This window comes from Portunus trituberculatus, chromosome 2 (assembly GCF_017591435.1).
Source record: "Portunus trituberculatus isolate SZX2019 chromosome 2, ASM1759143v1, whole genome shotgun sequence".
In the NCBI taxonomy this organism is placed as follows: Eukaryota; Metazoa; Arthropoda; class Malacostraca; order Decapoda; family Portunidae; genus Portunus; species Portunus trituberculatus.
In genome coordinates, this window is record NC_059256.1 from 9,483,803 (window position 1) to 9,498,802 (window position 15,000).

The 15,000-nt window shown below is 45.9% G+C and overlaps 1 protein-coding gene across 1 annotated transcript in view; it reads right to left on the reverse strand.

Moving 5' to 3' along the window:
- LOC123505152 (major facilitator superfamily domain-containing protein 4A-like) overlaps nucleotides 1-14,196 on the reverse strand; it is a 19,442-nt gene extending 5,246 nt beyond the window's left edge. Inside the window, 7 exon segments of the mRNA XM_045256276.1 lie at nucleotides 554-781; nucleotides 2,960-3,214; nucleotides 5,096-5,196; nucleotides 5,199-5,290; nucleotides 9,630-9,732; nucleotides 11,129-11,257; nucleotides 14,109-14,196. Of these exon segments, the coding sequence (XP_045112211.1) occupies nucleotides 554-781; nucleotides 2,960-3,214; nucleotides 5,096-5,196; nucleotides 5,199-5,290; nucleotides 9,630-9,732; nucleotides 11,129-11,257; nucleotides 14,109-14,139 (939 nt within the window). The 5' untranslated portion in view covers nucleotides 14,140-14,196.
- Nucleotides 14,197-15,000: the final 804 nt, after the last annotated feature.

The window sequence follows — 15,000 nt, forward strand, 5'->3', positions numbered from 1 at the left end:
ACACCTCAAACACCCCCAAAAAACATTCCTACACACCTCAACACCACGCACACACCCCTACACCCACAAACACCCCACACACCTTGAAATACACACATCACGCACCCAAACACACACACTACACCCCAAAACACCCCCAAACACCACCAACACCACGAAACACACACACCACACACCCAAACACTCCCAAACACACCCCCACACACTCAAACACACCCAAACACACCCCAAAACACCCCCAAACACCCCTAAAAAACACACAACACACACGCAAACACCCCCAAACACCCAAACACACACACTACACCCCAAAACACCCCCAAAAACACACAACACACCATCAAACATCCCCAAAACACACAAATTACACACCAAAACACGTCCAAACACACACACCACACATCCAAACACACTACACCCCAAAACACCCCCAAACACCCCCAAAAACACACAACACACCATCAAACATCCCCAAAACACACAGATTACACACCCAAACACCCCCAAAACACACACCACACCCAAACCCCCAAACCCCTAAACCGACACACACCTGCATGCCGTCATAGAGGAACAGCATGAAGGCGGTGAGCACTACCACCGTGAGTTGCTGTTCCCTGGTGACTGGGGGCAGCTCCTCACCCTTCGTGAAAGACGAGGACTGCATCTCATACACCTCCTTCCCCGCCTCCACCTGTCCCCCAGAGTCCTCCCCGCCTATCTGGTCCAGCCCCATCGCCTCCCGCACCACCAGGAGGACCAGCAACAGCACCACCGGGATCTGGAAGGACGTGGCAAGGCATGAGAAGGCGTGGGAAGGTGTGGCAAGGTGTGGCAAGGCGTGACAAGGCGTGGCAAGGCGTGGGAAGGCGTGGCAAGGCGTGGAAAGGCGTGACAAGGCGTGGGAAGGCGTGGTAAGACGTGACAAGGCATGAGAAGGCGTGGTAAGGCGTGACAAGGCGAGACAAGGCGTGATAAGGCGTGGGAAGGCGTGTGGTAAGACGTGGCAAGGCGTGGCAAGGCGTGACAAGGCGTGACAAGGCGTGGCAAGGCGTGACAAGGCGTGACAAGGCGTGGGAAGGCGTGTGGTAAGGTGTGGGAAGGCGTGGCAAGGCGTGACAAGGCGTGGCAAGGTGTGACAAGGCGTGACAAGCCGTGACAAGGCGTAGCAAGGCGTGACAAGGCGTGAAAAGGCGTGGCAAGGTGTGACAAGGCGTGGCAAGGCGTGACAAGGCGTGGAAAGGCGTGGCAAGTCGTGGCAAGGCGTGACAAGGAGAGTGTGGGAGAGAGTGGGAGAGTGTGAGAGAGCATGGGAGAGTGTGGGAGAGTGTGAGAGAGCGTGGGAGAGTGTGGAAAAGTGTGAGAGAGTGTGAAAGAGCGTGGGAGAGTGTGGGAAAGAGTGAGGGAGAGTGTAGGAGAGTGTGGGAGAGTGACGGAGAGTATGAGAGAGTGAGGGAGAGTGTGAGAGAGAGAGAGAGAGTATGAGAGCGTGAGGGAGAGTGTGGGAGAGTGAGGGAGAGTATGAGAAAGTGAGGGAGAGTGTGAGACTGGCTGGGAGAGTGAGGGAGAGTGAGAGAGAGTGAGGGAGAGAGTGAGAGTGGCTGGAAGAGAGTAGAATATCAAGATTTAGTGAAGAAATATGGAAAAAATGAGTGTGTGTGTGTGTGTGTGTGTGTGTGTGTGTGTGTGTGTGTGTGTGTGTGTGTGTGTGTGTGTGTGTGTGTGTGTGTGTCTTCTAATTAACGTGAGAAATAAAAGTTAGGTTAGGTATTTCTGCTAATTAAGAAATATACCTTTGAATGAATATAATCTCTCTCTCTCTCTCTCTCTCTCTCTCTCTCTCTCTCTCATCACCTTTAAGACTACTAATAAATAACACACGAATTTCATATCCTCCCCTCTTCCTCTTCCTCCTCTTCCTCTTCTTCCTCTTCCTCCTCCTCCTCTTCCTCCTCTTTGTTGTTGTTGTTGTTTTGATTCTACTTCTTCCTCCTCCTCCTCCTCCTCCTCCTCCTCCTCTTTCTTTGTTTTTCCTCCTCCTCCTTCTCCTCCTCCTCCTCCTCTTCCTTTTTTTTTCTCCTCTTCCTCCTCCTCCTCTTCCTTCTCTTCCTCATTGCTGTTCTTGTTTTTACGTGCTGTTTTAGTTCCTCCTCCTCCTCCTCCTCCTCCTCCTCCTCCTCCTTTAATGGCGTCGCAGTTAAACCTCTTCCTCTTGAAACAGGTGAGATTTTAACACCTGGCCATTCTTAATTAGCACAGGAGGAGGAGGAGGAGGAGGAGGAGGAGGAGAAGGAGGAGGAGGAGGAGGAGAATAGTGACAACAACGAAAAAAAAAGAGGAGAAGAGAGAACTAAAGGTAGAAAAAAGGAAGAAGAAGAAGAAGAAGAAGAAGAAGAAGAAGAAGAAGAAGAAGAAGAAGAAGAAGAAGAAGGAGAAGGAGGAGGAGGAGAAGAAGAAAAACAACAACAACAATATCTAAATAATTAAACACATGAATTACCCATCATTACACACACACACACACACACACACACACACACACACACACATCTTTCTCTTAATCACTCTCTCTCTCTCTCTCTCTCTCTCTCTCTCTCTCTCTCTCTCCCTCTAACCCTTAATCACCCCCCGTCTTCCTCTCCTCTCTCTTTCCTCTCCCTCTTCCTCTTCTCTCTCTCTCTCTCTCTCTCTCTTCTCCCTCTCCCCTTCTCTCTTTCTCTCCTCCTCTCCTCCTCTCTCTCTCTCTCTCTCTCTCTCTCTCTCTCTCTCTCTCTCTCTCTCTCTCTCTCTCTCTCTCTCTCTCTTTCCCTCTCCCTCTTCTCTATCACTCTCTCTCTTTCTCTATCATTCCCTTTCTCCCCTATCTCCTCTCTCTCTCTCCCTTCTCTTCTCTACCTCTCCCATTCTTCCCTCTCTACCACACCCTCTCCCTCTCCCTCTCCCTCTCCCCCTCTCTCACCTGCAGTCCAGACAGTATCCAAAACGCGTACTGTATATCTGAGTCATCACTAATATCCTCGGCCGATGCGTTAATTGGTGGCAGCGACAGGGATAGGTTGCGGGGCACGGGGTGGGGCGGGAGTGGCGGGGAGGCTCCGGGCGGGGTGGGGGCCGTGGGGGTGGCAGGGGGCGCGGTGCAGTCCTTGTTCAAAAGAAATGGTTCTGCCACTATGGGAGACAGAAACGCGCCCAGGCCATAGAAGAAGTGGAGAGTCTGTGGAGATAAGTGGAGATAAGTGGAGATAAGTGGAGGTTAAATGAGGAGGAGGTGGAGGAAGAACAGGAGGTGGAGGTAAGTGGAGGTAACTGGAGGAAGAAATGGAGGTAAAAGGTGGATGTATGTGGAGGAGGAGGTGGAGGAGGAAATGGAGATAAAAAGGAGGAGGACGTGGAGGTAAGCGGAGGAGGAAATGGAGGTATGTTGAGAAGGTGGAGGAAAAGGAAGAATAGGAAGTGGAGATAAGTGGAGGAGGAGGTGGAGATAAGTGGAGGAGGAGGTGGAGATTAGTGGAGGAGGAGGTGGAGGTAAGTGGAGGAGGTGGAAGACGAGAAAAAGTATTAAATCTATACAAAAAGTGGAGTTTGTAAGTGGAGATGAGTGGAGGAGGTGGTGGAGATGATGGGGTAATATGTGGAAGAGTGATTAGCGGAAGAGGAGGAGGAAGAAGAAGAAGAGGAGGAGGAGGAGGAGGAGGAGGAGGAGGAGGAGGAGGAGGAGGAGGAGGAGGAGGAGGAGGAAATAATTAACAGAAAGACGATAAAGAAGGAATAACTGCAAATTGAATAAAGGAGGAAGAGAAAGAGGAGGAAGAGAGAGAGGAAAAGGAGGAAGAGGAAGAGGAAGAGGAAGAGGAAGAGGAGGAAGAGGAGGATAGAGGAAAAACTAGTTAATATCGAAAGTAATGCATAACAGAAGAGGAGGAGGAGGAGGAGGAGGAGGAGGAGGAGGAGGAGGAGGAGGAGGAGGAGGAGGAGGAGGAGGAGGAGGAGGAGGAGGAGGAGGAGGAGATTATCTTTAAAGGGAAGATTCGATGGATAAGATTAAAGTCTCTCTCTCTCTCTCTCTCTCTCTCTCTCTCTCTCTCTCTCTCTCTCTCTCTCTCTCTCTCTCTCTCTCTCTTTCACAATACATCTTTGGGATTAAAAACATCAGAGAGAGAGAGAGAGAGAGAGAGAGAGAGAGAGAGAGAGAGAGAGAGAGAGAGAGAGAGAAATCTACGGAAACAACATTTAATATTTTACTGCGCACACACACACACACACACACACACACACACACACACACACACACACACACACACACACACACACACACACACACACACACAAATTACTCACGCTTTACCTGACCTCACCTGCTCTTAATTAGGTCAACAAACAGGTACTCTCTCTCTCTCTCTCTCTCTCTCTTAATAACATAGCTCTTTCATTCCTTTCATCGTTTCTCCTACTCTCACAAACAGCTCTCACTCACTCTCTCTCCCTCTCACCCCTTTCCACACCTACCCACAGCTCCCCTCCTGCCTCTCACACCTGTCTACACCTGTCCACACCTGCACTAAAGACGCTACGGTGCGACCAAGTCTTATGTAAACAAACCTTTCTCTCGTTTTGTTTTCCTTCCCTCTCTCACACGCATGAACGCATCTTGTCTCTCTCAGCTCTCCCACGCCTCTCCCACCCCACTCACAGACACACCCAGCCACCCACACCTGCTCAGACCCTTCCCACACCTTCCCACACCTTCCCAAACCTCCACATCTGCAAGAAACGTTTTTTTTTCATTATTTCGTACATAGATACCCAAAATTTCCTCTCACTTTTCCCTCTCCCACACTTCTCCCAGCCCACTCGCACACACGCCCAGCCTCCCACACCTGCACACACCCTTCCCACACTTGTCCACACCTCCACACACCTTCCCACACCTCCACACCTGTCAGAAATCCACTACAAACATGATCTTTTATTTATCACTCTCACAGACACAAACATACACCCACTCACATTTCCCTCTCCCACGCCTCTCCCAACACACCCACAGACACGCCCAGCCACCCACACCTGCACACACCCTTCCCACACCTGTCCATACCTGCAGGAAGGGCGCCACGTTCCTCCCGTAGAGCTGAATCATGGAAATGTTAGCCACTGTATCAATTGTCCCCATAAAATATCCCATAACAGCTAGGACGCCAGCCAGCCCCATAGCACACGACACCAGGGGACGATAGCCAAGGTGACAGCCAGCATTGTGGTGGAGATGAGGAGTACCACGTGGTTGCCCAGCCTGGAGATGAGTGGAGATGAGTGGAGGTTAGTGGAGATGAGAAGATGCGGGGGAGGAAAGAGGTATATCATTTGTGTTTTGCATTGGTGAAAATTTTTGTTTAGTTGAAATAGTTGTTATCTCTCGCTCTCTCTCTCTCTCTCTCTCTCTCTCTCTCTCACTTACCTACTCTCACTCCTGAAATACTTGTAGAACCACGTCCACCTCCCCATCTCATGCACGGGGCGGGGATCTCGGTGCCTGCACACACACACACACACACACACACACACACACACACACACACACACACACACACACACACACACAAGGGAAAATAAAAATAAAAACGCTAATATAAATAAATATATAAGTGAATAACTAAACAGATAGATAGACAAGCTTGTATGTAAATAGATAAAAACATTGATAGATATACTTAAGGACTTGGTAAATAGGTAGATAAATAAATAGGTCAATATATAAAGTAATTAATTAATGAATATTGTAATGTTTTGATAAGTAATGGTAACTGAAGACTTGTTTATATTATTATTATTATTATTATTATTATTGTTGTTATTATTGTTGTTATTATTGTTATTATTGTTGTTATTGTTGTTGTTATTATTGTTATTATTGAGGAAAAGTGAATAAAAATGCGAAAAATCAGGTTAGGGTGTTAAAATTCACAATAATAATAATAATAATAATAATAATAATAATAATAATAATAATAATAATAATAATAATAATAACAAACAAATAAACGAAGAGACAAACAAACAAAATTAAATATACTCTCTCTCTCTCTCTCTCTCTCTCTTATTATTATTTTCACTTTCAGAATAAAAAAAAAAAAAAAAAACGACAAAAAGAAAACTAATTTGCATAAACACACACACACACACACACACACACACACACACACACACACACACACACACACACCGCTTCCTTCCTCCTCCTCCTCCTCCTCCTCCTCCTCCTCCTTTTATTTGTTCTTCCTCCTCCTCCTCCTCCTCTCGGTCTTCCTTCTTTACACACCCGCATGAGAGAGAGAGAGAGAGAGAGAGAGAGAGAGAGAGAGAGAGAGAGAGAGAGAGAGAGAGAGAGAGAGAGAGAGAGAGAGAGAGCAACGATAGCATGTGAAGGAAAAAGAAGAGGAAAAGGAGGAGGAGGAGGAGGAGGAGGAGGAGGAGGAGGAGGAGGAAACATCTCAGTACAAAATCCTTCCCAAATTCTCTCTCTCTCTCTCTCTCTCTCTCTCTCTCTCTCTCTCTCTCTCTCTCGATACCTGCCGTACAGTCTGTCTTCTTTAACGAGAGAGAGAGAGAGAGAGAGAGAGAGAGAGAGAGAGAGAGAGAGAGAGAGAGAGAGAGAGAGAGAGAGAGAGAGAGAGAGAGAGAGAGAGAGAGAGAGAGAGAGAGAGAGAGAGAGAGAGAGAGAGAGAGAGAGAGAGAGAGAGAGAGAGAGAGAGAGAGAGAGAGAGAGAGAGAGAGAGAGAGAGAGAGAGAGAGAGAGAGAGAGAGAGAATGTACACAACCGAAACAGAAGCGAAGAGAAAGACAAATAATCTCTCTCTCTCTCTCTCTCTCTCTCTCTTAAATTATCTATTAAAGTTTTTCCTTCTTCAAATTTTCTTCTTACAATTTGCACACGAGTGGAGGAGGAGGAGGAGGAGGAGGAGGAGGAGGAGGAGGAGGAGGAGGAGGAGGAGGAGGAGGAGGAGGAGGAGGAGGAGGAGGAATGGGAAGACGGTCCGGGAGATAAAGAAGATAATAGAATGGCAGTGAATGGAGGAGGAAGGAAGAGGAAGAGGAGAAGGAGGAGGAGGAGAAGAAGAAGAAGAAGAAGAAGAAGAAGAAGAAGAAGAAGAAGAAGAAGAAGAAGGAATACAACAATAAGTAAAACAAATTCTCTCTCTCTCTCTCTCTCTCTCTCTCTCCCACCCATCACCACCCACATCACCCATTACTCCCACCCATTAACTGTTAACCTTCACTCACCACTCACCCATTAACCATTTCCTATTACCCATTAACCCATTATTCACCCATCCACCCATCATTCCTTACCTGCCCATCCTACCCCTTACCCATTAACCCATTCTATCCATTATCTATTAACCATTCATCCATTACTCACCCATTAACTGTCGCTCTTCACCCATTACCCGACACCCACCCATTATTCATTTATTCACTCATCCCATGCATTAGTCACCCATTACTTACCCATTCACTCACCCATTAACCTATTACTCCTACCCATTACTCACCCATTACCCATTATCCCCATTCGCTTATCCATTAATTCATTTCCCGTCCTTTCTACCCATTATTCACTCATTACCTACGCATCATTCCCCATTATTCACCCATTCATTATTACCCCATTACCCATTACTCACCCATTCACCCATTACTTATCAATTACTCACCCTCACCCATTCATCCGACATTACCCACCTATTCTATCCATTATTCATCCTTTATCCACCCATTACTCATCCATTTACACACCCATTACCCATTACTCCCAACCATTATTCTCCCTAACCCATTCACTCATTCCACTAATCCATTATTCCCCAATTCACTTCTATTATTCACCCATTAACCCATTACTCACCCATTACCCATTACCGATCCATTCTCTCCACCCATTACTCATCCAGTCATCCTAATTACTCATTTACCCACTCGTCCTCCCTACTAATCACATACCACCCATTAACCCATTACCCATTACATTTGAATGAAGAAGCCACCACAAACTGAGCAAATTTTATCCATTATCCCCATTAACCCATTATTCATTACCTTTAAATGAGGAAAACGCCATAAACTGATCCAATTCTATAAATTATCCCCAATTACTCACCCATTAACCCATTACCCACCACTATCCCCCATTACTCACCCATTAACCCATTACCCATTAGGCCATTAACCCATTATCCATTACCTTTGAATGGGGAAACCACCACAAACTGAGCCAATTCTACCCACTATCCCCCATTACTCACCCATTAACCCATTAGCTTTAAATGAGGAAGCTGACACAAACTAAGCCAATTTTACCCACTATCCCCCATTACTCACCCATTAGCCCATTAACCCATTAGCTTTAAATGAGGAAGCTGACACAAACTGAGCCAATTTTACCCACTATCCCCATTACTCACCCATTAGCCCATTAACCCATTACCTTTGAATGAGGAAGCTGACACAAACTAAGCCAATTTTACCCACTATCCCCCATTACTCACCCATTAGCCCATTAACCCATTAGCTTTAAATGAGGAAGCTGACACAAACTGAGCCAATTTTACCCACTATCCCCCATTACTCACCCATTAGCCCATTAACCCATTACCTTTGAATGAGGAAGCTGACACAAACTAAGCCAATTTTACCCACTATCCCCCATTACTCACCCATTAGCCCATTAACCCATTAGCTTTAAATGAGGAAGCTGACAAACTGAGCCAATTTTACCCACTATACCCCATTACTCACCCATTAGCCCATTAACCCATTAGCTTTAAATGAGGAAGCTGACACAAACTGAGCCAATTTTACCCACTATACCCCATTACTCACCCATTAGCCCATTAACCCATTAGCTTTAAATGAGGAAGCTGACACAAACTGAGCCAATTTTACCCACTATCCCCCATTACTCACCCATTAGCCCATTAACCCATTAGCTTTAAATGAGGAAGCTGACACAAACTGAGCTAATTTACCCACTATCCCCATTACTCACCCATTAGCCCATTAGCCCATTAGCTTTAAATGAGGAAGCTGACACAAACTGAGCTAATTTTACCCACTATCTCATTACTCACCCATTAGCCCATTAACCCATTAGCTTTAAATGAGGAAGCTGACACAAACTGAGCCAATTTTACTCACTATCCCCCATTACTCACCCATTAGCCCATTAACCCATTAGCTTTAAATGAGGAAGCTGACAAACTGAGCCAATTTACCACTATACCCATTACTCACCCATTAGCCCATTAACCCATTAGCTTTAAATGAGGAAGCTGACACAAACTGAGCCAATTTTACCACTATCCCCATTACTCACCCATTAGCCCATTAACCCATTAGCTTTAAATGAGGAAGCTGACAAACTGAGCCAATTTACCACTATCCCCATTACTCACCCATTAGCCCATTAACCCATTAGCTTTAAACGAGGAAGCTGACAAACTGAGCCAATTTTACCCACTATACCCCATTACTCACCCATTAACCCATTAGCTTTAAACGAGGAAGCTGACACAAACTGAGCCAATTTTACCACTATCCCCCATTACTCACCCATTAGCCCATTAACCCATTACCTTTGAATGAGGAATCCGCCACACGCTGAGCCGATGAGAGTGAAGAGTGCTTGGGAGAAGAAGATCCAGGACATTGAACTGAACACTGAAGATATGCGGCAACCTGGAACACACACACAGCGCCTCCATCACCCACGGGAATGGGTGCCAATGGGTATATGGGTGGAAATGGGTGGGAATGGGTAATTATGAGTGGGAAATGGGTGGAAATGGGTTGGAATGGATAGGAATGGGTAGATATGGGTGAGAATGGGTAGATATGGGTGGAAATGGGTATATATGAGTGGGAAATGGGTGGAAATGGGTAGGAATGTGTGGGAATGGGTAGATATGGGTGGAAATGGGTGGGAATGGGTAATTATGAGTAGGAAATGGGTGGATATGGGTGGGAATGGGTAGATATGGGTGGGAATGGGTAATTATGGGTGGGAAATGGGTGGAAATGGGTTGGAATGGATAGGAATGGGTGGTAATGGGTAGATATGGGTGGAAATGGGTAGATATGGGTGGAAATGGGTAGATATGAGTGGGAATGGGTAGATATGGGTGGAAATGGGTGGGAATGGGTAATTATGAGTAGGAAATGGGTGGATATGGGTGGGAATGGGTAGATATGGGTGGGAATGGGTAGATATGGGTGGGAATGGGATGGGTAGATATGGGTGGGAATGGGTGGGGATGGGTAGATATGGGTGGGAATGGGTGGGGATGGGTAGATATGGGTTTGAATGAGCCTCCAAAACACACCAAAAACCGCAAATATACCCCAAAAAACACGGAATGGGTGGGAATGGGTAGATATGGGTTTGGAATGGGTAGGAATAGATTGGAATGGGTTGGAATGGGCTTGAAATGCGTTAGAGTGGATTAAAATGGCGGGAATGGGTTAGACTGCTGGGAATGGGGTGGTGATGAGATTATGGAGGGTGGAAAGAGGAGGAGGAGGAGGAGGAGGAGGAGGAGGAGGAGGAGGAGGAGGAGGAGGAGGAAGTAGATGAATAAATACAAGAAGAGATGAATGAAAGAAAGACAAGGAGGAGGAGGAGGAGGGGGAAGAAATGAAGGAGGAGGAGGAGAGGAGGAGGAGGAGGAGGAGGAGCAGGAGGAGGAGGAGGAGGAGGAGCAGGTACTAATGTTACATCTTCCCTACCTGTGTGGGGAGGTAAGAGGAGATGAGGGGAGAAGGAACAAGAGGAGGAGGAGGAGGAGGAGGAGGAGGAGGAGATGACATGAAGATAGGGGAGGTTTCAATGTCTTACTGTTACATAGAAGCGGAGGAGGAGGAGGAGGACGAGGAGGAGGAGGAGGAGGAGGAGGAGGAGGAGGAAGAAGAAGAAGAAGAAGAAGAGAAAGTTTAATAAGGAATATAACTTTACAATCTTCTCACTCCTCATCGCCTCCTACTGCTACTACTACTACTACTACAGCTACTCCAGGCACACCCACGCATGCACCCACTCTCCCTCTCCCACTCCCACCCTCTCCCACGCCCCTCTCACCTAGATCCAGGAGTGTAGGGCCTAAAAACGCCACGCACATCCCAAAACTCCAGAAGACAGAGCAGTAAGTGATGGTTTGTAGTCTGTGGCGCCAAAACAGCTGGCGAAATATTGTGAACCCGCCGCCTCCTGTCAGAGAGAGAGAGAGAGAGAGAGAGAGAGAGAGAGAGAGAGAGAGAGAGAGGGAGGGAGAGATAAGGTTGTAATATAAGTAAACCTCAATATCTTTCTTTCTTCTTCTCTCTCTCTCTCTCTCTCTCTCTATGGATAAATAATCTAGTGACTAAATGAAATAGAAAATGAAAAATGAATTGAGAGAGAGAGAGAGAGAGAGAGAGAGAGAGAGAGAGAGAGAGAGAGAGAGAGAGAGAGAGAGAGAGAGAGAGAGAGAGAGAGAGAGAGAGAGAGAGAGAGAGAGAGAGAGAGAGAGAGAGAGAGAGAGAGATAACCAAGTATATAAATAAAATAGAAAATTAGGACTGAGATAAATGAATTCAGAGAGAGAGAGAGAGAGAGAGAGAGAGAGAGAGAGAGAGAGAGAGAGAGAGATTTGGCGCTCGTCCAGAAAGGAAGGAAGAAAGAAGGAAGAGGAAAAGAATGAAAGTAATGTATGTGTGTGTGTGTGTGTGTGTGTGTGTGTGTGTGTGTGTGTGTACGTGAAATACACACACACACACACACATACACACACACACACACACACACTATACTTACAAGATTGAGAGAGAGAGAGAGAGAGAGAGAGAGAGAGAGAGAGAGAGAGAGAGAGTAAATAAGGCAAACTTGTCCCATAACATTTTCTTGCCGCCAGAAAAAATAAATAAAAAAAAAAAAAAAGAAAAAGAAAAGAAAAAGAAAGAGAGAGAGGAAATATTTTAAACTGAAAAACAATTATTATTATTATTTTTTTTTTTATTGTAATAGAAATAATAGATGTAATTATTTGTTCTATTTAACACACACACACACACACACACACACACACACACACACACACACACACACACACATAAAGAAGATCAGTATACATCCTCTCATTCTTCCTCCTCCTCCTCCTCCTCCTCTTCTCCTCCTCCTCCTCCTCCTCCTCCTCCTCCTTCTTCTCTTCCTAATCATCATCATCATTAGCTTATATTGAAAAGTACCCTTGTATAAACACACAGACACACACACACACACACACACACACACACACACACACACACACACACACACACACACACACACACAGCTTTCTATGAGCATATCTCCTTTACTCTCCTACAACACTCTCACTCTCTCCCGCTCTCCCTCACTCCACACACACACACACTCTCACCTGCCCTTACCTAGCCTAACCTAACCTAACTTACCAGAAAGAGAGAGAGAGAGAGAGAGAGAGAGAGAGAGAGAGAGAGAGAGAGAGCAAAATTTTCACACATTTAAAAGAAAAGAAGGGAAAAAAATGTGTGTGTGTGTGTGTGTGTGTGTGTGTGTGTGTGTGTGTGTGTGTGTGTGTGTGTGTGTGTGTGTGTGTGTGTGTGAAGACCCGCGCGTGCAGTCCTCGTGGTACTAAATTTCTCTCCTCCTCTCAGGTTTCTCTCTCTCTCTCTCTCCAGGCAACAAGAAGAGGAGGAGGAGGAGGAGGAGGAGGAGGAGGAGGAGGAGGAGGAGGAGGAGGAAGAAACAGATGAAGACTGATGCATCCAATAATCTAATTTAACATCACATGGAAGGAGAAGAACAAAAGAAAGAGGAGGAGGAGGAGGAGGAGGAGGAGGAGGAGGAGGAGGAAGAGGAAGAAATAGAAGAAAAATAGGAGAGAAGAAGAAGAAAACGAAGAAGAAGAAGGAGAGAAGAAGAAGAAGATGAAGAAGAAGAAAAACATGCACATACCATCTCCTCTTCCTCCTCCTCCTCCTCCTCCTCTTCTTCGTTTCCTCTCTTCCTCACTCTCACACCTTTTACATCTCTCTCTCTCTCCTCAACCCCTTCAGTAGTGTGACGTGTTTCCCTATTCCCTGTGGTGACTATTTGGTGATTTTGTACAGCTTCACAAACTCACGTGGGAGATTAAAATGGTGAGGACTGTGGCCATTAATCTTGTGCCCTCCATACACCATTCATAATGTCAATAAATGGTCTTATTGTAGCCAAACTGTATTAAAATTCTCTCAAAATATGCCAAACTGTCTTAAAATGCCCTCAAAACATGCCAAACTGTCTTAAAATGCCCTCAAACATGTCAAACTGTCTTAAAATGTCCTCAAAACATGTCAAACTGTCTTAAAATGCCCTCAAAACATGTCAAACTGTCTTAAAATGCCCTCAAAACATGTCAAACTGTCTTAAAATGCCCTCAAAACATGTCAAACTGTCTTAAAATGCCCTCAAAACATGTCAAACTGTCTTAAAATGCCCTCAAAACATGCCAAACTGTCTTAAAATGCCCTCAAAACATGTCAAACTGTCTTAAAATGCCCTCAAAACATGTCAAACTGTCTTAAAATGCCCTCAAAACATGTCAAACTGTCTTAAAATGCCCTCAAAACATGTCAAACTGTCTTAAAATGCCCTCAAAACATGTCAAACTGTCTTAAAATGCCCCCAAAACATGTCAAACTGTCTTAAAATGCCCTCAAAACATGTCAAACTGTCTTAAAATGCCCTCAAAACATGCCAAACTGTCTTAAAATGCCCTCAAAACATGTCAAACTGTCTTAAAATGCCTTCAAAACATACCAAACTGTCACAAATCTTAAGGTAAAAATGTGTCCCAGTACTGAAGGGGTTAGAATAGTGAAGACTGTGGCCATTAATCTTGTGACCTCCATACACCCTTCCTAATGTCCTAATGGTCTAATGGTACACAAATCTCAAGGTAGAAATGTGTCCCAGTACTGAAGGGGTTAAAGTCACAAAGAAGAAGAAGAGAAGGAATAAATCACACACACACATCTCTCTCTCTCTCTCTCTCTCTCTCTCTCTCTCTCTCACTTACCTTCAGCTCGAGGGACCATAGTGTGTCCCATCTTGTTGACACATAGTTCCTTGGCGTGGCCTAAGATCCCCGCCCCCCCTGACCCTCCTGCCCCTGACCCAAGTGACCCAGCCCCACCCACGCCCCCTGCCCCGGCCCCATTGGTGACCTCCATGCTCGCCGCCCGCTCTCCTGCACGTCCGCACGCCTGCACACACGCACTCACACACGCACGCGGGTTTACTATGTCGTCATCACCTGTGGAGAAAGAGAGACTGAAGAGAGAGAGAGAGAGAGAGAGAGAGAGAGAGAGAGAGAGAGAGAGAGAGTGGTTGAAGGGAAGTTTGACAGATATGGAAAGAGATTTGACAGATTTGCAGGGACATTTTGAGGTGTGGAGGGAAGTTTTCAGGTGTGGAGGAAAGTTTGACAGGTGTGGAGGGAAGTTTTCAGGTGTGGAGGGAAGTTTGACAGGTGTGGAGGGAAGTTTTCAGGTGTGGAGGGAAGTTTGACAGGTGTGGAGGGAAGTTTTCAGGTGTGGAGGGAAGTTTTCAGGTGTGGAGGAAAGTTTGACAGGTGTGGAGGGAAGTTTGACAGGTGTGGAGGGAAGTTTTGAGGTGTGGAGGGAAATTTGACAGATTTGGAGGGAAATTATGAGCTGTGGAGGGAAGTTTGACAGATATGGAGGGAAGTTTTGAGATATGGAGGGAAGTTTTGAGATATGGAGGAAAGTTTGACAGATTTGGAGGGAAATTTCGTAGATCTGGAAGAAATTTTTGAAGTTTGGAGGAAACTTTTAGGTCTGGAGGGAAGTTTTGAGTTTGTGGAGGGAAGTTTTCAGATGTGGAGGGAAGTTTTGAGTTTGTGGAGGGAAGTTTTCAGATGTGGAGGGAAGTTTTGAGTTTGTGGAGGG